This window comes from Canis lupus, chromosome 9 (genome assembly GCF_048164855.1).
Source record: "Canis lupus baileyi chromosome 9, mCanLup2.hap1, whole genome shotgun sequence".
Lineage (NCBI taxonomy): Eukaryota > Metazoa > Chordata > Mammalia > Carnivora > Canidae > Canis > Canis lupus.
In genome coordinates, this window is record NC_132846.1 from 54624417 (window position 1) to 54649262 (window position 24846).

Below are 24846 nucleotides of genomic sequence, written 5' to 3' on the forward strand. Positions count from 1 at the left end.
GCTAAGCGGCCAGACTCTCAAATGACCCTAACTCCATGCCTCTTCGTCATCTACTACCACAGACCTATCTTAGTGGCTTTTTCCAGATCTGCCACCTCTGAAGCAAGAGTTATGTCCCAGTACTCCCTTCCTCCAATAATCCCTCCTCTCACTCCTCCCCACTCCTCAGGACTTTTGCTTTATCTACCAATTTTCCTGGTTCCCTCAGTCCTTTCCTTCTGATACATCTGCTCTTCATTGTCAGGAAGATGACCACGCCTTGACATTTCTTTTGCTGGCTTTAAATCCAAGTTCTTTGACCTAACTTCCTTAATTTTCACTTTAACCACTTTCTTGTTCATATCTCAAACTCCTTTTTAAAACTGAACTTAGGGCAGCCCGCGTGGCTCAGCGGTTTAGCACCGCCTTCAGCCCAGGGCGTGATCCAGGAGACCAGGGATTGAGTCCCATGTCGGGCTCCTTCCATGGAACCTGCTTCTCCCTCTGCCTGTGTCTCTGCCTCTCTCTCTCTCTCTCTTTCTCTCTCTCTCTCTCTCTCTCTCTTTCTGTGTGTGTCTCATGAATAAATAAATAAAATCTTAAAAAAAAAAAAAGACAACTGAACTTAAATGTCAAAAAACACCAGCTCTGGGGGAATTAACAAACTTCCTGTTTCCTTTATCAGATTACTAAATCTTCTAAGGAAAATCACAGAGGGGTATCAGTTGATGTGATGGCACATGAAGAGGCAACTCCTCAGTACCCAGAAATTCTACTGCATGCCTCTTCCCAGTCCACACAGTGGCCCTTCCAAAATGTCCTGTCTTGGACCTACCATCTTTTCACTCACTTCTAGTATGTAACATAGCTCCTTCTTAGGAAATAAAATTACCCAAAGCAATCTACAGTTTTAATGCAACCCCTATCAAAATACCAAAAGCATTTTCACAGAACTAGAACAAATAATCCTAAAATGTGTATGGAACTGCAAAAGACCCCAAGTAGTAAAGCAATCTGAAAAAAGAAGAACAAAGCTAGAAGTATCACAATCTCAGATTTCAAGATATACTACAAAACTATAATAATCATAACAGTATGATACTGGCACACAAATAAGTACATAGATCAACAGCACAGATTATCGAGTCCAGCAATAAACCCATGCTTTTATGGTCAATTAATCAATGAAAAAGGAGGCACAAATATACAACAAGAAAAGACAATCTCTTTAGTGATATTGGAAAAACTGCATAGCTACATGCAAAGGAATGAAACTGGACCATTTTCTTTAAAAATGCAAAAAAGAAACTCAAAACGGATTAAACACCTAAGTATGATATCTAAAACCATAAAATTTCTAAAAGAAAATATAGGCAGTAATTTCTTTGACATCAGCCATAGAAACAATTTCTCCAAATACGTCTCCTTTACAAGGAAAACAAAAGCAAAATTAAACCACTGGGTTTACACCAAAATAAAAAGCTTTTGTACTGTAAAGGAAACCATCAACAAAACAAAATGGCAACCTACCGAGTAGTAGAATATATTTGCAAATAAGATACCTGATAAGGAGTTAATATCCAAAATATATGAAGAACTTATACAACTCAATACCAAAAAGCAATAATCCAATTAAAAAATGGACAGATGACCTAAACAGACCTTTTTCTAAAGAAGACATACAGATGGCCAACAGACCCATGAAAAAAAATGCTCAACATCATTAATCAGCAAGGAAATGCAAATTAAAACCACAATGAGATATCACTTTATACCTGTCAGAATGGCTAAAATAAAAAACACAAGAAATTACAATGTGTTGGTACAGATGTGGGAAAAAAGGAACCTTATGCACTATTGGAGGGAATGTAAATTGACGTAGCCACTGTGGGAAACAGTATGAAGGTTTCTCAAAAAATTACAACTAGAATTACCGTATGATTCAGTAATTCCACTAACGGGGATTTACTCAAAGAAGATGAAAATACTAATTCAAAAGGATACACGCACTCCTATGTTTATTGCAGCATTATTTACAATAGCCAAGATACAACCCAAATGTCAACCCAAATGCCCATTCATAGATGAATAAAGATGTGATACACACACACACACACACACACACACACTGGAGTATTATTATTCATCTATAAGAAAGAATGAAATCTTGCTGTTTGCAACAGTATGGATAAACCTAGAGGATATAATGCTAACTGAAATAAGTCAATCAGAGAAACACAAATACCATATGATTTCACTCATTTGTGGTATTAAAAAAAAAAAACAGAACAAATGAATGAACAAAGAAACAGACAAAAAAAACAGACTTACACACAGAGAATGAAATAGCTATTGTCAGAAAAGAAGGGGCTAGAGGTATGGTGGGGAAATAGATAAAGGGGATTAAGGTACACTTATCTTGATGAGCACTGAGAAATGTGCAAAATTGTTGAGTCATTGTGTTGTACACATGAAACTAATGTAGCAAAGTGTGTTAATTATACTTAAGCAAAAAAATAAAATCATAGAAATAATTTTTTTAATGAAACAAACAAAAACCTTTATTAATCCAATGAGATCTAACCAGCACCCTATACTCTTCTTCCTACTAAGCCAAATTCCTGGAAAGAGCAGTCCATACCTGGTACCCCACAATTTTATTCCTAATTCATTTCCTCATTTATTGGATTTGTTTTCCATCCCTATCATACAATTAAAAAAGCTCTCACCCAGAGATCATCTACAGCCAAATATAATGGACTCTAAAACTCTACCCTAGTTTCCTTGTAGCATGTGACACGGTCATTTGCCCTTTGTGACTTTTAAGTCTCTCTTCTTCCCTGACTTTCATAATTCCCCTCTTTGCTAGTTCTCCTTTTTCTTCCTGTTCTTTAATAATCTCATTTCCTAGGTCTCTTCTACCATTTAGCTTTTAAATACAGATAACAGTACAAGGTTCTAGTATTAAGCACCGTTCTACCAGAAAATATCTGCAGTAAGTAAATATGTAGCTAGATAAAGATATTTAATAAAGGTGTTCAGAAGTCAAACTGATTTTCTAAACTCCAGGCCTTTAAATATTGAATTATACAATGATTTCCTACATTTGGGAATCCCACAGGCATCTTAATTTTAGCATGTCAAAAAACTGAATAAATCTGATGCCCAACTCATAACAATTAAGGTAGTCCTACTTACAAAATGGTGGTAAAGGCTCTCTCTGCTAAGACTATATAGAAATGGGAGTGGAATTGTATATCTAAATAGTGAGAAAGTCTGAAATAACTGCTATGGGAAAAGAGAAAATGAACAAGAGATAAATGTTTAAAAGCTAACAAACAAATAATGTCATAGTCAGATAGTCTCAAATTTATAATGGATTCAAATATACAAAATTCTTCAACTTTCTCCAGCAAGCTTTTGAACCTAAAAGGAAAATAAGTTCAGAACTATTTATTTTTTCTGTAATTGTAGAACAATAAGAATAGGCACATGATTAACATCTGTAAGCCCAGAGCTTAAGCACATAAAGTTCTTTATTCTCACATTTTAAAAATTACAGACTTTCATATTAACATATTACACACAATAACTTGCTTAGAAGAATATTTGAAAATACTATGGCATTAATTGGGTATATAAGTATAAATGAATAGAAAAGGATGTGGTTCTGGGATGCCTGGGTCGCTCAGCGGTTGAGCATCTGCCTTTGGCTCAGGTTGTGATCCCGGGGCCCTAGGATCAAGTCCCGCATCGGGCTCTCCTCGAGGAGCCTGCTTCTCCCACTGCCTATGTCTCTACCTCTCTCTCTGTGTCTCTCATTAATAAATAAATTAAATCTTAAAAAAGAAAAGAAAAGGATATTCTAATTGTAAATAACTGTGGTTCTTACTATTGATGGGAAAGTAGGTTTGAATTTGAACTCAAAGAATACTGCCTCTAACTGTCCCTAGTCTAGAAACTGTTGCTACTGATTTGCTCCCATCAGTCTATTTATATTATGCTTCAGGTAAAACCTGTCATAGAATTCCTTCCTATATTCACTCCTTGGTAGGTTCTATTCAGTCACTGTTTTGACACTATCTTTAATCCATCTTCCACAAATAGCCAATCAGAATAATCTAACTGTAATAAACATTTCTCCCCCATCTATCAAGAGATTATATTACAGAACCTGCATAAAAACCCTTCACATAAGCACACACCTATGGAGAGCACACAGGTAAACAAACACATCATTATTCCACAGATAAATGCTTTCAGGGTAGGCAAGTATTCTAAATATTAGTATCTTCCTATGTACTACATGAAATGCTAAATGAAAAGCAATTTTCATATTTATTCCATTAGGATGATTTTCAATTCTATTACTATGATCATTTCATTCCTGGAAGCCTCTTCTATCCTAAAGAACATTTTATAGTTAAACTGTGTGAAATTATCTCAGCTACTAGAACAGGGTGGTTAAAAATCATATCACTTAATCAAGTCTATTATTTATTTCTCACTATATAAGTACTGTCAAAGACAGGAATCATCCAAAAACACAGAATGTCCTTTTTTCCCCCAAGAATTCCATCCAGTTACATGGGAGAAAAACCTCTGAGGTTCTGTAGCCAGGCCTGAGAATTAAACCAACGTAAAATAGATTAACAGGAGAAAAGAACACAAATTGTATTTAATATTTTTACTTCTACATAGGAGCCTTTGTTGAAAAAATGAAGATCCAAAGAAGGGTTCTATTTAGAGCCAAGAGTTCCTAAGCCTTTTTGACAGAGAAATTATGGAAAGTTGACATGAAAAAGGAAAAGGGATCTAATAAGCTCAAGGCGTAGTTAACTGTGGGAAAATGACTAGGAAATATATGGAGGAAACTAACTGGAGATCAGGATGATTTTAGGTTTGTTTGTCCAAGTCTGTTTTAGAATCAACTCCCAATCTGCACTGATAAAAAAATGTTCTCTTCCTGGTAGATGGAGGGCACTTTCCTCATGGAAAATATTATGACTTCCTTTAGGTAGAAAAAGAGGGGTCAGAGTACCCTTCCTACATATACTGTTTCTCAAGGGCCCTCAACTCAATATATGCCAAAGTGACACTTTTGGGGTGGTCTGTTCAGATCCCCTTCACAGCACCTTACCAAAGGTTTATAAAAGCTCCAACTCAATATAAAACTTTACACATTTGATTTCTCTTTTATCTCTTTCTTCAGGTGGGAAAAAAAAAAAGTTAATAAGGAATTGTGTTGAAGGACTCAGGTTTGCTGATAACTAGAAGGATTCACTGGATTCAGCATACAGTCATACTTATGCTAAGATTTATGAGAGTGAAAAAAAAAAAGATTTATGAGAGTGAAACGATACAAGGCAAAATCAGCAAAGGGAAGAGAACATGGGATATAGTCCAGAGGAACCCAGGCACAAGCTTCCAGGAGTCCTCTCCCTGTAGTCACACTGGATCTGTTCAATTCTTTCAGCAGTGAATTCTGACAACATGTGTAAAGTACTGTCTACCAGGGAAACTCATTAGACACTAAGTGCCCCAAGTTTTAATTAGAAGCCAGTCACTGAGCTACTATCTGCCTAATATGTACCAAAATTCCAGACTCTGAGGAGCAAAGCAGGTGTTCAACATAAACCACATTCTTTGTACAAAAGGTTAGGCACCATGAGCTACATCTTATCATTTATGGAAAGTTTCTTACTTGATTATCATTAAAGTTCCCAGATGTCAAACAGGACCTATTTTGGAAGCAGACCTAAGGAAGTGGTCTCTTGTCTACTATGTTAACTCCTTTCTTCTCAGTAGTAAAATGGCAAAAAAAGAAAAAAAAAAAGAATGCATTATAACAATGCATTTAGAAGATAGCAGAAAAGAACTCTCTCCTTTTAAAACTGATTGGCTTTGGCTACCAATGTCTCCCTTTTTAATTGCTACAGTGATTGCATTCAAATTATACCTACAAACAGCCTACTCATAAGAATAAGGCAGATGAATAAGACATCAAAATGGAAACAGAAGATGAAAAAGAGATATTCTATTTTTAAAAAGCAGTTGTGGATAGAACCACCATAAATTTTAGCTTTAACTGTTCACACGTCTAAGATCGTAATTTTACATATGTGGGTTACAAAAAATATTTACCAACATAAAATTACAAAAGTGGAAAAAGTGGACTAGGTAGGGGGAAAATGGAGTAAATTTACAGAATAAAGGAACCAGTTCTGTCTAGTATACGAGATTCTTTCAATCTGCCTTCTTCCTATTTCTCATACTCATGAAAAAAATGCTAAGCCTACATTGGAACACTTTCCATTAAAGGACAATAAATAGACTATTATGTAGGTGACAACAATAATTATTTGCTCACTGGTATCATTACAATATAATACAATTTCTCCTCTACTCTTATTTAATAGTGATTACACAAAAATAAATATTGATTCCATATCACTGTATTATTGACTTGGATACCAGCCAAAAAAATCTCTTAAATAATTAAATAAGTTACCACGTTATCTCCTGAGATAGGAGGAAATCCTACACAGGAATTACACAATCTTTGAGGTAGAGGTGTTTCTGGAACATTTTTTAAAATGAGAGGGGGGAAAAAAATCACAGAATAAAGTTGACTTGACTAAAACAAAATCAGAGGTAGACTAGTTATCCCCTTCTATGTTCAAGACACTGGCCAGGCACAGAGGAAAGTAATATATGAGAAACACTAATTGGGACAAATATGATCAAGCAGGAACGAAGTAACATCATTGTTAGCTAGTAGAAATAGGATTTAAGTTAGTAAATTAAAGAGAAACTACTCTGATCAACAAGAAATCATAAAGAAAGACCCATAAAATAAGGAGACAATGGGCAAACTCAAGTGTGAAGAAGGGAAAAGATTGGGTCACTGATAAAGGACAGGCATTTAAGAGCAAGGGTAGCATGAGCAAGAGCCACAGATGGGGCCATCAGGGCTATTCATGAAGAGTGAAAGTTCAAGAGGGCTAAAAAGAGATTAAAAAGTAAGGTCAGAAACCAGGCTAGGGGAATGCTGAACTCCAGTTTAAGCTTTCAAAAGTTTCTTAGCAGGGGAATAATATGATCAGATATGTGCTTGAGAAAGATTAATCACCAAAGGACATCACACTAACACCAGGATATTAAAATATTATAGCAACATTAAAAATAATTGAAGATCATCCTTTTAAAGCAGGAATGGACTTTTAGAACCAATTTTTTTTTCTCATCTGAATTCAATTTCAGCAATCAAATTCAATAGAGTTGGCTTATAGTAGATACGAATGCCATCTATGGCCTTCAGGAGACTAGGAAAAAGAAGAAACCACTTGTCAGTCTTTTTGAATAAAATACAGGTATGTTTCCATTCAATCCAATAAACATTGCACTCAGAACAACCAAGCTACTGAGACACAAAGGTGAATAAGATGGCACAGTTCTACATTCTACTGCTACAGAAAACCATACAGTATAGTTAGGGAAATAGACACATAACAGTTATTTTTAATAAAAGTGTTAGATATGAGCAATTTTTCTCCTGTATTTCAAATTCTGTCTCTCTTTCCAATTTATGCTTCCTAATCTATACTTACATTTCATTCTTCAGTGTCTTCATCTGTCCTTATCTTTATATGATGTTTTCTAACAATGATTCTTTGTCAAAAAGAAAAGAGCCCTGAGCTAACACCATTAAGTGGTGGCTAAGGGAACAAAAAGAAGATAATTTGCACTTGCTAGTAAAAGTAATAAAGACAAAGAGAAAGCAAAAAAAGGTAGAAGGCAAGAAAAAGTAAGAGGTAGAAACACAGCTAAAGAGAAAACAAATGCCCATGCCAGCCAGTCAATGTCAGAACCCAAACAACAGCCAACACCACTATGGCAAGATTGTGCATGGCACTCCTGTCCTTTTTTCCCTTCCATGCCTTTCGCGATGAAAGGGCTCATAACATTGGTGTTGGCAGGGGAAATGGGAAATGGGTTTGAGAGGAGAATGGGAAAGAAGGAACAGATTAACAAGAGAATCTAATCAACTAGACACCTCCCAAAAAGTCTTTTGTAAGAATTCAAAACAACTTGATTCTGTAAGGTTTGAAAAAGAATGATCCCAAATTAGGGGCAAGCCAAATGGAAATACAGTCATCTCTAAAGGCTCTATTTAGTAATGAAAAATTAGTGGAGAGAAAAAGCCACTTGTTCAATTTGTTCAGTTTTCCCAAACAGTTTGATAAAAGCCTCTTCTAAATTCTGTACAAAAAATTACCTATAAATTTTTCTTTTAATTTTTATAATTGCTAGCCTTTGAGTTTTAGATACATGAAATATATAGCACAACAGTTATACACATGCACACATAACATACTTTTTAGTACACGAGGGTAAACATGTACACTGTAAAATGATGTGTTTATATTATACTCACTTTATTGAAAGTTAAAAAACAAGTTTAAATTTTAACTATTATAAAGATTAAGAGTTTTTATATCTTGTAATTGATGACAAGTTATTTTAAGCACAAATGTTTTGGTTCCCAAGTCTCCTTGGTTGGAAACATCATTCTAATTATAAGATTTCTCATATAAAAACACACAAACCACAAAAGATTGATCTGTTTTGCAATACAGTTTCTAGAAACCCAGCACAGTGAAAAGCAGCAACTGCCTGTTATCAAAATGGTAAACTGAAACAAAATGATATCTAAAGTATAGGCAAATATAAAGTTCAATTCTTCATAAAGACAAAAATGGTAACACTAAAGTTAATAAGTAAGAAGCCTCAAGTAGAACACGGTTTGAGACAGAATTCAATTAATTATCTTAATACTGACTCTGTGAACAAAGATAAGGCTAATTCCAGCCCAAAATATGACTGCCTTAAAGCAGACATAAGATGAAAACACAGGCTGACCAGGGATATTCAAAATGAGATGCAAATATCTCAGTGAGAACAAGAGGACTGATTCAAGTATAGGAAAAAAATTAAAATTTTATTTATATTTACTGTATTTATTGAAATTAAACTCTTTTCCAGAGTTAGGTTAGTTAAGTAACCTAAAATGGACAGGAAGCTTTAAAAACAAAAATCATCAAAGAAACTATACACTGAGGGGTGCCTGGGTAGCACAGTAGTCTAAGTGCCTGACTCTTGGTTTCTGCTCAGGTTGAGATCTCAGGGTCATGAGATGGAGCCTCATGTCTGGCTCTGTGCTCAGTGCAGAGTCTCTTAAGACTCTCTCTCTCTCTTTCTCTCTCTCTCTCTCTCCCCTCCCTTCCCCATGCTTGCTCTCTCAAATAAATTAAAAAAGAAAGAACGAATGAACAACACATTGAATATAACATTACAATATATGGATAGGTATTTGTAAATGTGACATTAGGATTAACATGAATTCAACCAGCATTTGCAGAGTGCCAATCATGGGCACAAGGCTAGGCTCAAGGGCTATGAAAATATAAGGCAAGGTCATGTTTCTCAGCTAAAAGAAAACCTGATTACTGGCACTTGGTTTATGACCTGACCAACAGCAGTTGGCCCCCATCTCCACCTCCTTCTATTATATACTCTCTTATCCCATAGAGGCTACAAAACTGAATGTTAAGCACTTCCTTGAGCTAGGTTTGGGGGCAAATTAGACTCAATAGAGAGAGAATTAGAATGTGGAAACTGCATAGAGACAATATACTTGCTAATTTGGCTTTTTGCTACTGGCCAGCCAGGTCTTAGAGATGTAATTTATTTTGTTCTGTAGTGAATATGCCCCTTTGTGCTTTCCCTTCTTAGAAGCCTAGGCAAGGCATGTATGCAAACAACTACTGCATAAAATACCTAGAGCAGTTCTATTTTGCACACTAACCCTTAATTGATGTTATAAAGTTTTGCCTTTACCATGTAAACAAAAGAACCGATTTAATAGGATTTCACCTCAAATTCTCAGATTCTCAATTAAGCCATGCCCCACTCACCTCTATTGGGAAATTAGCCTGACATATTCTCGCATGTCTTGATAAGCTCATTCATTTCAGTATAATTTAGGTGTTCCATGAACTGATAGTGAGAGGACAACTAATCAATTTTCCACAGTCAGGTGAACTAAGGGAAATATCTGAATAAAAGAACTCAAACCAATCAAAACAAGCATTGTAGCCCTGAAATACAGCTACAGGCAGCTAACTTAGACCATCACTTGTTGGGATAATATTATTAAAAATTTCTGAAGTCATGATTGGTTGAAAGTAGAATATATACTTAAAATTTATGAGTCAATTACTCTTAACAAGCAAAATACATATTAATAATATTTAATAACTGATTCAAATCCTTTTATGAGTTAAGGATCAACTACATAAAATATTAGGGGCCAATGCAGTAACCATTTCACAAATAATTCTTCCTTTACAAATAGAACCTTCTGTCTTTTCTAACCTTCTAATTTGGCTACATATACTATTATCATTTTCTTTTTGCCAAATGAAGCAGACACATGTAAAAGGACATTAATCCCAAATAACAGGTTCCTCAGTCTTTCTCAGTGATTAAAAATAATTATTTCTCCACAAATCCTATGAGAATGTATCTGCTTCATACAACTAGTTTCCTTGTACTTTTTAATGAAACATGATACTAAGCTCAAGCAAAGTACAGAAAATAATGTTCAATTAATTAAATACATTCATTTCTTTGTGAAGAAATAAAATATTAACTTCTGTTTCATTAGCCATGATGTTCACTACACAGAACATTTTATATGCACATTTCTTCAGAGTGTTCAACTTAAAAACACAAGGGGATATATAATTAATACTGAGGTCCCAGCAACACACTGGGGAAATTCTGACCTGGGCACACATATCTGAAGTACATTTCTGTTTTCTTAGTTCTTCTCACACTCTTATTAGACTGATAATTTTAACTCTGCAACTCTGATATTTAACTAAAATAGGTACTTTGGGGGAAGAAAATTTGAATATAGATAGTATAAGACCATTCTGCTTTAAGCAGATTGGTATTTGGGACTGCTTTTGATCAGAGGTGGAAGGACCTCTGATCATACATCTGCTATGAAATGCAAGAGGACAAAGCAGGTATCAATAAAAGACGTACACTTTTGTCTTACCAATATTGAGGTAGGCAGCTGAGAGGACCAAGATAAAGTACATAGTTAAACTAAGGAAATATTTTATCTCTAATTACATTACATATAATGAAGAGGAGAAATTAGATGTAGCCTAACACTTAATATTATAGCTCTACATTATCATAGAGTATTATGGATTATTGGAAACAGATCAGACACATTATCCTACATGATACAATAATACTGCACTTGAGAGTTTTGAGTTGAGTTTTGTACTTGAGTTTTCTTCATTTCTCAATTTTGATTTCTTGAGAGAAGCTAAGGAAGGCTAAATGAGATAAAAGAATCCTATTTTCTTTTTTTTAAATAAGTACTGTCTCAAACAAAATTAATGATCCCTTGAGATATTGACTCAATCCATTAGAATGGCTACTATTAAAAACAAAAAAACAACAACAAAACCCAAAAAAATAACAAGGGTTGATAAGGATGTGGAGAAACTGGAACTCTTGTGCACCGCTGAGAGGAATATAAAATGGTAAGCCACTGTGGAAAAAGGTATGGGGGTTCCTCAAAAGATTAAACGCAGAATTACCTCATGATCTAGTAATTCTACTTTTGAATATATATCCAAAAGAACTGGAAGCAGTGTCTCGAAGAGATTTATACACTCATGTTTATAACAGCATTATTTGCAACAGCTAAATTGTAGAAGCAATCTTAAAAAGGAAGGAAATCCTACAATATGCTACAATATAGATGAAACCTGAGGACATTATGTTAAACGAAATAAGCCAGACACAAAAGAACAAACACTGTATGATTCTACTTATATGAGGTATGCAAAATGATCAAACTCATAAAGTGTAATAGTTATAATGCTGGTTACCGGAAACTGTGAGGGCAGGGGTGGTTAGGATGAGGAGTCGGAGTTATTATTTAATAGATACAGAGTTTCAGTGGGGATGAGGAAGAATGGTTGTACATTGAATGTATGTATTCAATAAATGTGAATTTATTTAAAACCACTGAATTGTGTGTTTAAAAGTGGTTAAGATGACAATTTTATGTTTTGCATTTTTTACCACAATTAAAAAAAAAGAAAAATAATAATCCTTTTCTTAACTCCAGTAGATTTTGTAGGAAGGGCTAACTATGAGGGATGTTACTTTAATCAGCTCTCAATAAAATCCAAGACTACCACCTTCCCACCATACAGCCATGTCATATGTAGGCAAAGTAAAATCAGTGTGCTTTCTATACCAATGGGAATTCAAGACATGGCTCCTAACCCAATTTCATGCCAACTAGTCACATTCCCATCTGTTAAGTTCCACCTATGTTTAAACTAAGTAAATTAAAAACTCAGTCACACAACCTCATTCAAGTGCCCTAAGAGTACATATGGTTAATATACTGAACAGCACACATATAAAACATCTCCATCATTGTTTAAAGTGCTACTAGACAATGTTAATCTAAAGCAAGCATCGATTCATATCAATATAATGACTTTTCTTTATAATCTTTCTTCTTGTTATGTATAGGTAGAGCTCCTTTCTTGTTCTTAATATTGATTACATATATCTCTTTTAAAAAAAATAAATTGCATACATTTTATCTAAGAGTAAAGAAAATTCTATTTGTTTTCAAAAATCAATACTTAGGATAATACTTTTGTGAAAACAATGTGACTGACCATGATTCAGTGTCTTGTTTTTAGTTTAGAGCTGATCAAAGTTTATTTTATTGTGATATTTGGTTTTACTCATTGTCTTAGCTGACAATACATACCTGACTTGTTAATGTTAATTCACCTGTGAGTCTATGTGTTTTTTTTTTAAATATCAATTGGAAATAAAGACAGCATTACTAATTCCTTTCCACCCAGATACTTTTCTTTTTCTTTTAATTACTGCCTGGACTATTAGTCCTATTACATCGCTGAATAGAAGGGAAGTGTTTGCTTCATTTCCCCTCAGTATTTCACTATTAAGAACGGTGTGCCATAGGTTTTTAGTAGATACTCTTCAGTATCAGAAAGTTTCTTTCTCTTCCATTTTACTAAAAGTTTCCCTAATTAATGGATGTTGAACTTTTCATAAATGCTTTATCTTTATCTGTTATGACATTAATGATTTTCTCTTACACTCATTATAAGCATTAAAAAAATGGCACTGCTATAATGAACCAAATATATAGGTATAATAAATAAACATGATACCAATATTTTGTTCCATATATGTTCCATGAATATCTTCCCCCAATGTGGCTTGTTCTTTTCATTTTCCTAATGCAGCCAAGTGTAAGGCAGAAATTTTTTTACTTTGTTCAAGTCTGATTTATAATTAGTTTCATTTATGATTCATGCCTTTGGTGTCCTAGTAAGAAATCTCTGTTTACCCAATGTTGTTAGTCATAGTATAGTCATAATAAGTACATAGTAAATACACAGTAAGTCAAGTAAGACTTATTTTGGAAATCTTTTTTTTTTTTTTTAAGTAAATTCTATGCCAAATGTGGAGCCTGAACTCACAACCCTGAGATCAAGCATCATATGCTCTACTGACTGAGTCAGCCAGGTGCCCAGTTCCACACAAAAGGGGCCAGCTGAGGTAGATCAGGGACTACCAATCCCACTTAGAATCACACCTGAAGAGCTGAGGTATCACCCCAGAAAGAAGCAGCCTAAAGTCCCTGATGCAGAGGTTCTATTGAGAGGAAGAGGGAAATGATATAAACAGAGAACTCAGCAGTTCTAAGGGGACTGACTTTATTTGTAACAGAACATAAAGAAATAAACATCTAAGGATGAAAACAACAAAGACAGCTAAGAAGAGTGCTCTTAGAATCAGAAAATGCTCCCAGAGACTGGCAACACCAGTCTCTGCAAAGAGAACCAACCTTAATGGAATCTGACTGTGGTACAATTTATATCCCAGGGCACTGAGAGATAGATAGAGAAGAAAGAAAGAAAGAAAAGAAAAGAAAGAAAAGAAAGAAAGGAAGAAAGGAAGAAGAAAGAAAAGAAAAGAAAAGAAAAGAAAAGAAAAGAAAAGAAAAGAAAAGAAAAGAAGAAAAAGAAAAAGAAAAAGAAAAAGAAAAAGAAAAAGAAAAAAGGAAGAAGAGAAGAAAAGAAAGAAGGGAAAGGGAAAGAGAAAGGGAAAGGGAAAGGGAAAAAAAAAGAAGAAAAGAAAAGAAAAGAAAAGAAAAGAAAAGAAAAGAAAAGAAAAGAAAAGAAAAGAAAAGAAAAAAGAAAAGAAAGAGAGAGGGAAAGGGAAAGGAAGGCTGAAAAGAGAAAAAAGCAAAAGCAATCAGCTAGCAATTAATAGGATAAAAGCTAGGTAGGATATCAAGTCAGATTAGACAGACATATAATGGGGAGATCAAAGGACTAGAGAGTCAAACAAAGCCCAGCTAAAACCACAATCATCCCTGGTGGTCATGGAGACTTGGCACATATTCAAGGCTGCATCCTCTGAGAAGTAACATCAGAAACTGCACACTGCAGAGAAAAAAAGTTTCACTGAACTATTTCAACCAATTCGCTAAACTAATCTAAAAGCAAATAATAACAGCAAACCCCAGAAGGTGGGAAGTTAGTATTCAGACTAAATACATTATAAAAAATGTCCAATTTCAACAAAAAAATAGTCGACACGAAAAGAAATTTTAAGTGTGACCTATTAAAAAAAAAAAAAAGATAATCAAAACTACCTTTGAGGGGACCAGATTTTGAACTTAACAAAGATTTTTTTGAAAGCTATTATAAGTGTGTTCAAGAGCTAAAGGAAACCATTTTTTTTTTAGAAAACCATCTTTTAAAAGTAGTATATGGTGATAATGTCATAGAGAACAGCAGTAAAAAGACAGAAATTATTTTTTAAAATGGAAATTCTGAAATTGGCAAGTCCAGTAAGTATAATGAAAAATTCACTTGAAAGGCTCAATAGATTTGATCTGTCCAAAGAATAAATAAATATAATTTTTTAAAAATCCAAAACCTTTTTTTTAAAGATTTATTATTGAGAGAGTGTGTGTGCATATGCACATGCAAGGAGGAGAGGCAGAAGGAGAGGGAGAAAGAGAATCTCAAACAGACTCTCTGCTGAGCATAGAGCACTACACAGGACTCCACCTCACAACCTTGAGATCATGACCAGAGCCTAAATCAAGAGTCGAATGCTTAACTGCCTGAGTCACCCAGCTGCCCCTAAAATCCAAAAACTTAAAGCCTCAAAGAAATGTGGAATATTAACATATATGCAATAGAAATACCAGATGGAATAGAGAAAGAAACACAAAAAATTTAAGAAAAAATAATGCCTTAAAGTTCCCAAATGTGAAGAAAAACATTAAGCTATATATCCGAAAAATTTGATAAAGTGAAAGTAGGATAAATACAAAGAACCTTCATCCAAACATATCACAGGCAAAAACAATGGGAAAATGTGGAAAGCAGCAAGAGAAAAATGACTCATCATGAATGAGGAATGCAACAGGATCGGAAGTTGACTTTTCATGATAAATAAAGAAGAACAAAAACCAGTGGGATGGTATAGTCAAAGTGCTGAAAGAAAGTCAACTAAAATCTAATATACCCAGCAAAATTATCTTTTTTAAATGAGGCGGAATAAAGACTTTTTTTTTTTTTTTTTTGAATAAAGACATTCTTGAGGAAGTTTTTCAGGTTGAAATCATCTGATACTATAAGAGCAATTCAAATCCACGCATTAAAAAAAAAAAAAAAAAGGAGGGCCAGCAGAGTCTGGTGACTCTACCACCATAGTCACAAATGAGTGTACCAACGAATTAATGCTGAACCCAACATAGCGATGGCTCAAGGTTTCTTATCTTTGCAATAGAAAGAGTCTCAATGACAGCATCAGTGTGGTAACATGTATAAAGTTAGTTTTCTCCATGAAGCCCAGTAGGGCAGCTGTCAAGATAGTTTCATGCTTCCCTATTAAACCCCCATTTGAGTGTGTCCCAATTTCTCGTAACCTAGAAAGAACAAATATAATTGGGCAATGTGATATATAGTAAGCTTGTAAAATTATAAAACCTTTGTTCAGATTTTCAATCACCAAATACCAATTCCTATTGAAGATATTTCTGCTATTTTTTGTCTTCTGATGATTCTTTGCTTTTACATTTATGGCTCTGTCTTGGAGGACAGAAGCCATCTTGGTACTGGATGGATGCTCCTCATGCTCAGTTCCTATGGTTCAGACCCCCCATATACTTGCTCCCCATTTTAAGTCTCACTATGATTCTTCCCAACCATGTTGAAGGGTGCCTGGCTTTTCTAGTGAAGTGAAACTCCAGTGCTAAATGTGAGTTTAATGATTGTGAATTCACTGAGGGCAATGAATGTTATCTCATTTGTGTACCCCCAGATTCAAGGGGGTACAAGATATAATATGTAAGACATAATAGACTCTTAATCAAAATTTATTGAATCAAAGACTGAATAAATTGAGGTTTGTTTTTTTGCCAATTAGTAGAAAAACCAGATAATAAAACCATAAACTAAACCATAAATTATATAACTTAAAAATATATAGAAGAGAGATAGAAGCCTGATAAAATTTTTCAGAGGAATAAAACAAAATGTATCTAATTTTTGGTTAAACACTACCTACCTATCCAGCTCTTAATTTCAGTTACTATATATTTTGGTTCTCAGATTTCTATTCTTTTTATAATGTTCTGTTCTTGCTAGAATTAACTATCATATGATCTAATTTCTTAACCTATTAATAACCAATGGCTTAAATTTCATTTCTGTCAACTCCACTATCAGAACAGTCTCTATGCCTATTCCTATTTCTTGCTAATATCTTGTTTTCTAGTAGTTTTTTTCTTGATATGATTGCTAAGTTTTGATCAAATGCTAAACACTGTATGACAAATTATAGAAATAATATGAGGGCTCTGGTTGATAATACCTTCCTCCTCAAAAGATGTACTTCTGTTTAGATGGGCAGTTAGCATAGGGACAGATAATGTCACAAGGAGATTCAAAGTTATGTTAGTCTTCATGACTGTTAGTACACTTCCAGCTTACCCAGACTCCTAGGGTTTAGCTCTTTGGGTATCCCAACTGGAAGTGTGGCTGTTTAGCAGGGCCCTTCTCCTTAAAGGACCTAAGCTCTATTGTAAGCTCAGTTTGTGATTAACACTTCTCAGGGTAAAGGTGGTGCCAAGTGTCAGACCTAAAGCTCTGCACTCCACTCCTCAACAGAATACATGATTCCTCCTGTTATTATACCCAGATAGCTCTCTGATAGCTTCAAACAATTTTTAAAAATACGGGTCTTACCCAGTTTTTCTAGTTTTTTTCAGTAGGAAGTTTGGTCTGCAACAAGCTAACCTACCATTAACAAAGGCAGAAACTGTTCTTTAATCAAAATTGCCAGTTGTTTACCTAATCTATTAATCCATAGCAAACTATAGCCTAACACAATCACAGGTTCCTCTCAAATAAGTACTGCCTCACATAAACTCATACTTCATGCAAGTTCAGTACTAGAAATTAAATGTTTATTAATACATTTGAAAAAACCTGCTAACACTGACCTTTGCTTATGTTATCCATGTGTTACTAAAAGTTTTTTTTGGCAAAGATAATTTATAACCATTCAAACATTTTCAAGAGTATAACAGTCCCATTGACTTTTTCATTGTTTAAGGCTAAGTATAATCTCATTTCTCCTTGTAGAAAGCTGCCTGAAAAATAAACATCTAAAACACAATTTAGATCTCCACTTAAAATGATATGCTATCAAAAATCACTCTAAAGGTAACTATAAAGAATACAGGAATAATTAATGAACAGTTAAAATATGCTTATTATAAAGTCTACTTTATATCCCTTTAGTGGCATTGGTGGTGGTCAAGAAATGAACAACTATCAATTACTAAGATTCTGTGAAAAATATTACCTTGTTACATATCACCTATTTTTCCATAGCAAGTCCTTCAATAATTATTCCCAAAGGTGTATGATACCTTTATAATTGCTTTTAACATCAAATCTATCTATAATTAACGTAAGTTACCAATATTTCATTATTCTGTGAGGAATGTAAGTTTCTTCCTCTCCTCCACCCTGACTCCATGCCTGTGTCCATGCACATCACAGAGACATATATAAAGGCCTATGTATTTAATTTATACATAAAACACATGAGACAGAAATTATCATGACTTCAGAAAATAAAGAACTTTAAAATAGACACTTTTATTCCTAAATTATTTCTTTACTAGTCATATTAAATAGTCAATATTAGTGATGTCTTAAAGGAAAGTTTAAAATATTTGGTCCACTTCTACTTTCTGGCCTTATGGAAATATTCATGCAACTCTTGAGTTACAGAAAACAGAAAAGCTGCCTTTCTTCACAACTCCTATATTTTCATATAGATGAAAGATTTGAGAATTACACTAATTTATCTTCCTCAAGGTACAAAAGTTTATTTAGTTTTGGAGTTTTTACTTGTAGGAGATCTCTGCCAGTAGTCATCTTTATGAAGAACTCAGAGTATAGAGCATTTGTGGACTTAGAAATCTGCTTCAATGCAGGTTAATCTGGCTAATAACAGAGGCAGACCTCATCTCCACTAGGTTCAACAATTTTAGCCTGTCTGTAAAGTTTTGCTGCCAATATTTGTTGTCTTTATAATCTGTGTATTAAAAATTACTTAGTACTCAGTACTTTATTTTACAACAAGCACTTGGATAAGGAAAAAATTATTAAGATAAAAAAAGAACCAAAAATTATAGACAGGGCATTAAAGTCTCTAAGAAGGGTTTAAAAGTAGTATTGAAGGGGGCACTATTACATAGCAAAATAGCCAGCTTTATATAAAAAGTGCAAGAATCAAGAGTTTATCTTAAAAGCATGTTAAATGGAGCAACATTTCTTCTGTTCCTCATGTACTAATCATCAAAAAGAAAAGTTATTATTGATTATCATTTCTGTTTTCCACTACTCTCCTTTTAAAAGTAAATTATGGCATTACAGTCCCAAGTTTCTGCTAATGAATAATCATGTCAGTTGTCACTCAATTATCACTTTCAACATTTAATCTAAATTATGTACAGCACCTTGTTTTTTTTTTCTTTCTTTGAAGTTCCCCCATTGAATTTAAAAGTCAAATTTTTTCTTCAAGAAAAGTAAGTTGATGGAAGATGGAGGCTGAGATTAAATCAGGGGGAATCATTGATCAAGGATACTTGGAATTCTTATGAATACAAATAGCCTATCAAGGTTAATGAGGTTCAACTCAAGTTTAGAAGAAGAAAAAAATGTACTTGGTATTTTCTATGCATATACAGATTTAAGGTTTTAGGTACAATTTGAAAGGTAAATTATGCAAACCCAAAAAAGCTTTCATTCCGGTTTTTTACAAGCTTAAAACACAGTTTTTCTCCAGTACAAAACAACTGCTTAAAATATATACTCTGGACGCACAAAAAGTAATGCGATTAATAAGAGCAAAGGTCCCCTTGAATACTGACAGACAACTCTTCCAGAAATTAATGTGCTTTTAAAGAATGACCAAACAACAAATGTTAGCTTTAAAATTAACCATAAAAGTGTTCTACGATTTATACTTCAGTCAACAAATACTAACTGAGTCCTAATATGGATAAGACACTGTCAAGGGACACAAAGAAATAGAGATAAGACCTGGTTCTTTCCCGATACTCATCTATGATTTGAAAAAGGACATAAGTATTTTATTCATAAGTGGCTTCCAGAATGCCAGAAGTTTGAATTACAACATCAATACATACTGGAAAAAGGCCCAGAGCAAAATCTGTGCACAGCAACATATCAAAAGAAAATGTAAACAGAAGGCTGAGCATCAGAGTGGAAGGAGAGAAAACTGTGAGAAAGACAAAAGTAGTCAGTTCAACACACTCCAGGAACAAAAACAGAATCTGGTGAAGTAAATAGATCTCTGGTTATAAGGACTCTGTTAAAGACACGTAGTGGGTAGCCTTACCATAGGGAGGAAACAAACAGTCCTTTAGATATCATTATTCTCTGATTCTGTTCACCAAGCAGCTCTTTGGTTATTAATTCACCTTGCTAAAACCAAGGTATAGAAAATTGGGACACTGGTGCTCTGCATAGAATAGTGTTTAAATATCCGTACAGAGCCTCCACAGGGTACATTAGTGAACTGGTACTCTTTTATACAATGCTCTCTGATGAGTTTCATGATTAGTATGAACCAGTCTCCTGGGTCACATTAAATCTAGGACATAGAAAATTCAAGTTTCCAGATGTGAGGACAAGACCTTGAAACCTGAAGTCTTCACCAAAACAAGGACATCGAAGTCTTATTTGTCTTAGTGACAGGGCAGCTTTCTTCTGCATTCCCCTATCTCACTCATTTTGAAATTTTAAAGACATTTACCCATATACTTTAAGGCAGTGTGAGAAGATTAGTGATGTGAATAAAAGGACAGGATGTAGAAGGAAGGATCATCACTTGTAGCTGATATAATCAAAGGAGGCTTCAGGAAGGAAAAGACTTAGGATTTCCACAAAAAGAAGACATTATAGAAACAGTGAACAACTAGATAAAAGACCCCGCCCCCCCAAAAAAAATGGAAATGAATAGGAAAGTTTAAGAAAAAATGAGTTTTCAAGACTGTGTATAAAGTTTTGTAGGAAAGGTATTAGGAAGTTGATATTAAAGACAAAGAGACTAGTGATTGAACAAACTGAACAAACCATAAGAAAAAGTATTATGGCACATGTTTGGGGGCTTGACCAATAGTCACATTTTGTGCATGTCTTCTAATTTATATGTGGTTTCTAAAAAGCAACTAAAGAAGATTAATCTTCATTCTTTATAGAATATATAAGGCAACATCAAAGTTTTTTTAAAAGAGAGACAGCAAGCACAGTAGGGCAGAGGGAGAGAGAGAATCTCAAGCAGGCTCCATGCCCAGCACAGAGCCCAACATATATGGCTTAATCTCACGACCTTGAGATCATGACTGAACCAAAACCAAAAGTTGGACACCTAACCAACTGAGCCATCCACGTGCCCTCAACACCAAGTATTTTTGAAAAATAAATATTACTGAATATTTTTGAAAAATAAAGCAGAAACTAAATGCTTTTCAGTTAAATGTCAAGCAAATACCCAACAGAAGTTACACTGAGTGATCCATGACTGATTCCCTCACAAAGTCTACACTAGATGTCATTTTGAGAATAGCTTGGAGATATTCAAAAATAAGCCATAATCAGAAGTGTCACAAAAATCTAAAATAATGACTATAAATTTAATTATTTTATTGTTAAAAATAAAGTTGGGGGGGGGGGAACTGGCTAATGGGAATTTCTTCCAGAATAAACAATGTCTTTTTGTAATTAAGATGATGGGAAAAAAAATCTTTCATCTTCCAAAAGGAATTTGAATTAGACGAAAGATAAACTCAAAGAACTTTCTGCATCAATTTTAGAATGTTACCTGCACACAGAAAAATCTGCCTAGCTTTTGTTCTTTGCTGTGTCACCACCACCTAGAACAGTGCCTGACATGTAATAGTCATTAAGTATTTGATATGTGAGTAAATGTTTAACCTCTCTGTCCAATTGTCTTTCACATCCAAACCCATGCAATCAATCCAAACTAGCCCCAGAGAACACCAACTCTTTCCCTAACCCAGGTAAAAATGTAAAAGAACTATTGTTAGGACAAGGGGAAAGACAGGCTCTTTGAAGGAGAGCACTTTTAAGGCATTATAATTTTTCTTAATGCTTGTGTATATCAGACTTTTTCAATTGATTCTGCAAGTGGTAAATGAAACAATACAAAGGAAGGAAGGGAAGAAGGACAGACCAGTATGTGGTTATAAACAGCTTAGCAAAGTGATTTTTCTACCTTTGATATTTATTAGCATAGGGGTTTTTGTTTTATTTTTAATACTTAACTTTAGCAAAATAATATTATAGCACTTTTGTCAGTAGGATCAAGGGCTAAAATAATACCCATGAAGCAAACCCTAGAAGTCCTACAATGACAATTGCTCTGATAATATTTCAGTTAAGTATTTATTATACATATAGAGGGCTTTTTAAAAAGTATGTCAATATTTCATTATCTTTACAATCTGCATCTTGATCCAAATCTAAAATACATTTTCCATTGATTCAGACAAGATGAAAGAGAAACTCAAACTGCAGTAACATTAAATATTTCCTTTAGATTATATAAAGTTAGACATATTTAAGACCAATTTTCTACCTTCCATTATAATTTAGAAAATTCTTCAAATGTGGCACCTTATTACAATCAGACTACAACTCCACTAATAAAAACAGATATAGAAAAGGCATGGTACATATCTATTTCCAAATGTGTCATCTGTGTTTGATCTAATTTACATTAATTATAATTGGAATTAAGACATTTCCTTTTTAGGAAGTTCTTTTTTTTATTATTTTTAGTATTTTTTGATACCTCAATTCTGCCTCATGCAGAGCAGTGAAAGATTTAAAAACCTTTATGGTTCCAAAGAAGAAATATCAGTAATACCTGTTTTGCTGTGCCTTCTGTCCATATCACCCCCAAAATAAATGATAATTCACCATTCCTTCAAAGAAAGGCCCCCTCTATCTGAAGGAAGGGCTCAATTGCCACTACAACAAAAATATTTTCAAGTTTAATCGGTTCCTGGCTTTAAGGTATAAATGAAAGAGAAATGAATCCATAGGTATTTCTATATATAATTAAAGAAGTTATCTATATAACTTTACATTATGTATACTGAAACTAGAGTTCATAAAATATCACAAACTTTATATTAAAACTTTACTAAATAATTCTATGGGGGAAAAAACTGAAATCCTTTGAATACAATTTAAAAATAGCAAAGTCACCTCAACTTGTGCTGCAAAATGTGCTTTCTCCTTGTCTTTTCGCTCCATGCACCGCTTCGCTTCCTCTAACTCAGATGTCATCGCACTGAAGTTCAGCTGCACCCTCAAATCTGACATCTGCTTCTCCAGATTCTCCTTTTCCTGCTCAACCCCTTAAAAGAGAAAGCGTAAAGCTTGATGGTTGTTCTTTATTCACAGGAGAATGTACTTTCAAATGTTACAAAGCCTTGATGTTCTAATATTCCAGCTAACATAATCCACTTATTAACACTGTCACTAACAGACTTTTCAGAATTTGCCAGCCTATTGTAACAAGACTCACTCAGTATTTGAAAATATATACATTGATGTGCTATCCAATACTATTCCATTTTGATACTAAAACTTGAAATGTTTCTAGTACAATTGAGTTCAAGAAAATCCTACATATTTTTCTTTAATTTTCTTACATTCCTACCTCCAAAGTCTAACACAGAAATACTGAAAGAATTTTCAAGTCATACATTAGCTGAAAGTTACTGAAGTTGACACAAAATAGTTACTTCTTGCAAAATAAACAAATGATACTGTTAAATCTCTGATTGTGTATGCCCACTAATTTACTTACTAATCCTGGAGACTGCTACCTGAAATTGTATCACCCAACAATACAGACTTAGTATTTGATTCAACATACTTGGTCTATGATGCACAGAACACTGTAATACAATCTTCTTCATACATATATAACACAAAAACCCTTTCTCAATGACCTTATACCTCAAGGACAGAATACAAGACATATAAATAAAGTACTTCCTTGAGTCTAAGATGCCAAAAAATTGGAATATCTATTACCAATTTATCTGTTTTTCTAGTAGTTTCCTTTCCAGGAAGGGAAAGGAAGGAAACACTACCAAATTAAATTTACACATCATTCATAAGACACACCTGAACTTAAGAGATATCAAAGTGTTCAAAATTGTGCATCTTGGATACCCATGGATGGAAGAACATACACAGGCATTTTAATAGCATGACAAAACCAATGACAGATACTATACAGGTATTTTACAGATACAGTTATCATACAGAAATAGTACAAAGGATAGAGTGATTAACTCTATCTTGATGAAAAACTAAGCTAGGAAGAATTAGAAACTAAGTTAGATTTAAAGAATGAATACAGAATCTCACCCAGCAAAGGACATGGGAGTTGTGATAATTCAGGGAAAGGAAGCAGCATAAAGCACAGAGGTACAATACTGGTTTAATATTTAGGTAGCTGCACACAATACTTCACATACCTACCACAAACGACGGAGGAAGAAGGAGAATCAGTAGGGTGTTTATACATTGTTAGGGAGCTTAGAAATTATCCTATAGACCAGGAGTTAATAAACGTTTTCTGTAAAGGGTCAGATAGTAAATATTTTAGCCTTATGATCTCTGTCACAACTACTCAACTCTGCCATTGTATGGCAAAAGTAACCCAGACAGTGAATAAATGAATGGGAATAGCTATATTTTAATAAAGTTTATTTACAAAACTCTGGATTGGCCCATGGGCCATACTTTACATAGCTCTGCTAGGTTTCCAACTTGAAAAATATGTATATCTGTCTATATGTAAAAGTATTCATTATTAAATATATATTTTAAATTTTATATTTAGATAGGTATATATGCATGTGTACATGTAATATGTATCTCTATAGTGTCTATCAATGTATGGACATACATATCAGGACATAGATTAGTGTATATACATATATAAAATAACAGGAATATATATTGTATAAAATATGGAGATATTAACACATATGAATACATGTATAAATACATATAATTTATGAAACATTTAATGCAGACATAATAATTTGAT

The 24846-nt window shown here is 33.9% G+C and overlaps 1 protein-coding gene across 23 annotated transcripts in view; it reads right to left on the reverse strand.

Moving 5' to 3' along the window:
• CEP128 (centrosomal protein 128) overlaps nucleotides 1–24846 on the reverse strand; it is a 394114-nt gene that overhangs the window by 264975 nt on the left and 104293 nt on the right. For all 23 annotated transcript variants that reach the window (XR_012036993.1, XR_012036992.1, XR_012036994.1 and 20 more), the window contains one exon: nucleotides 22983–23134. Coding sequence is in view for 19 of the 23 variants with exons in the window: in XM_072839553.1 (XP_072695654.1) it covers nucleotides 22983–23134 (152 nt within the window). In the remaining 4 variants the exon portion in view is untranslated. The remainder of the gene's footprint in view (nucleotides 1–22982; nucleotides 23135–24846) is intronic.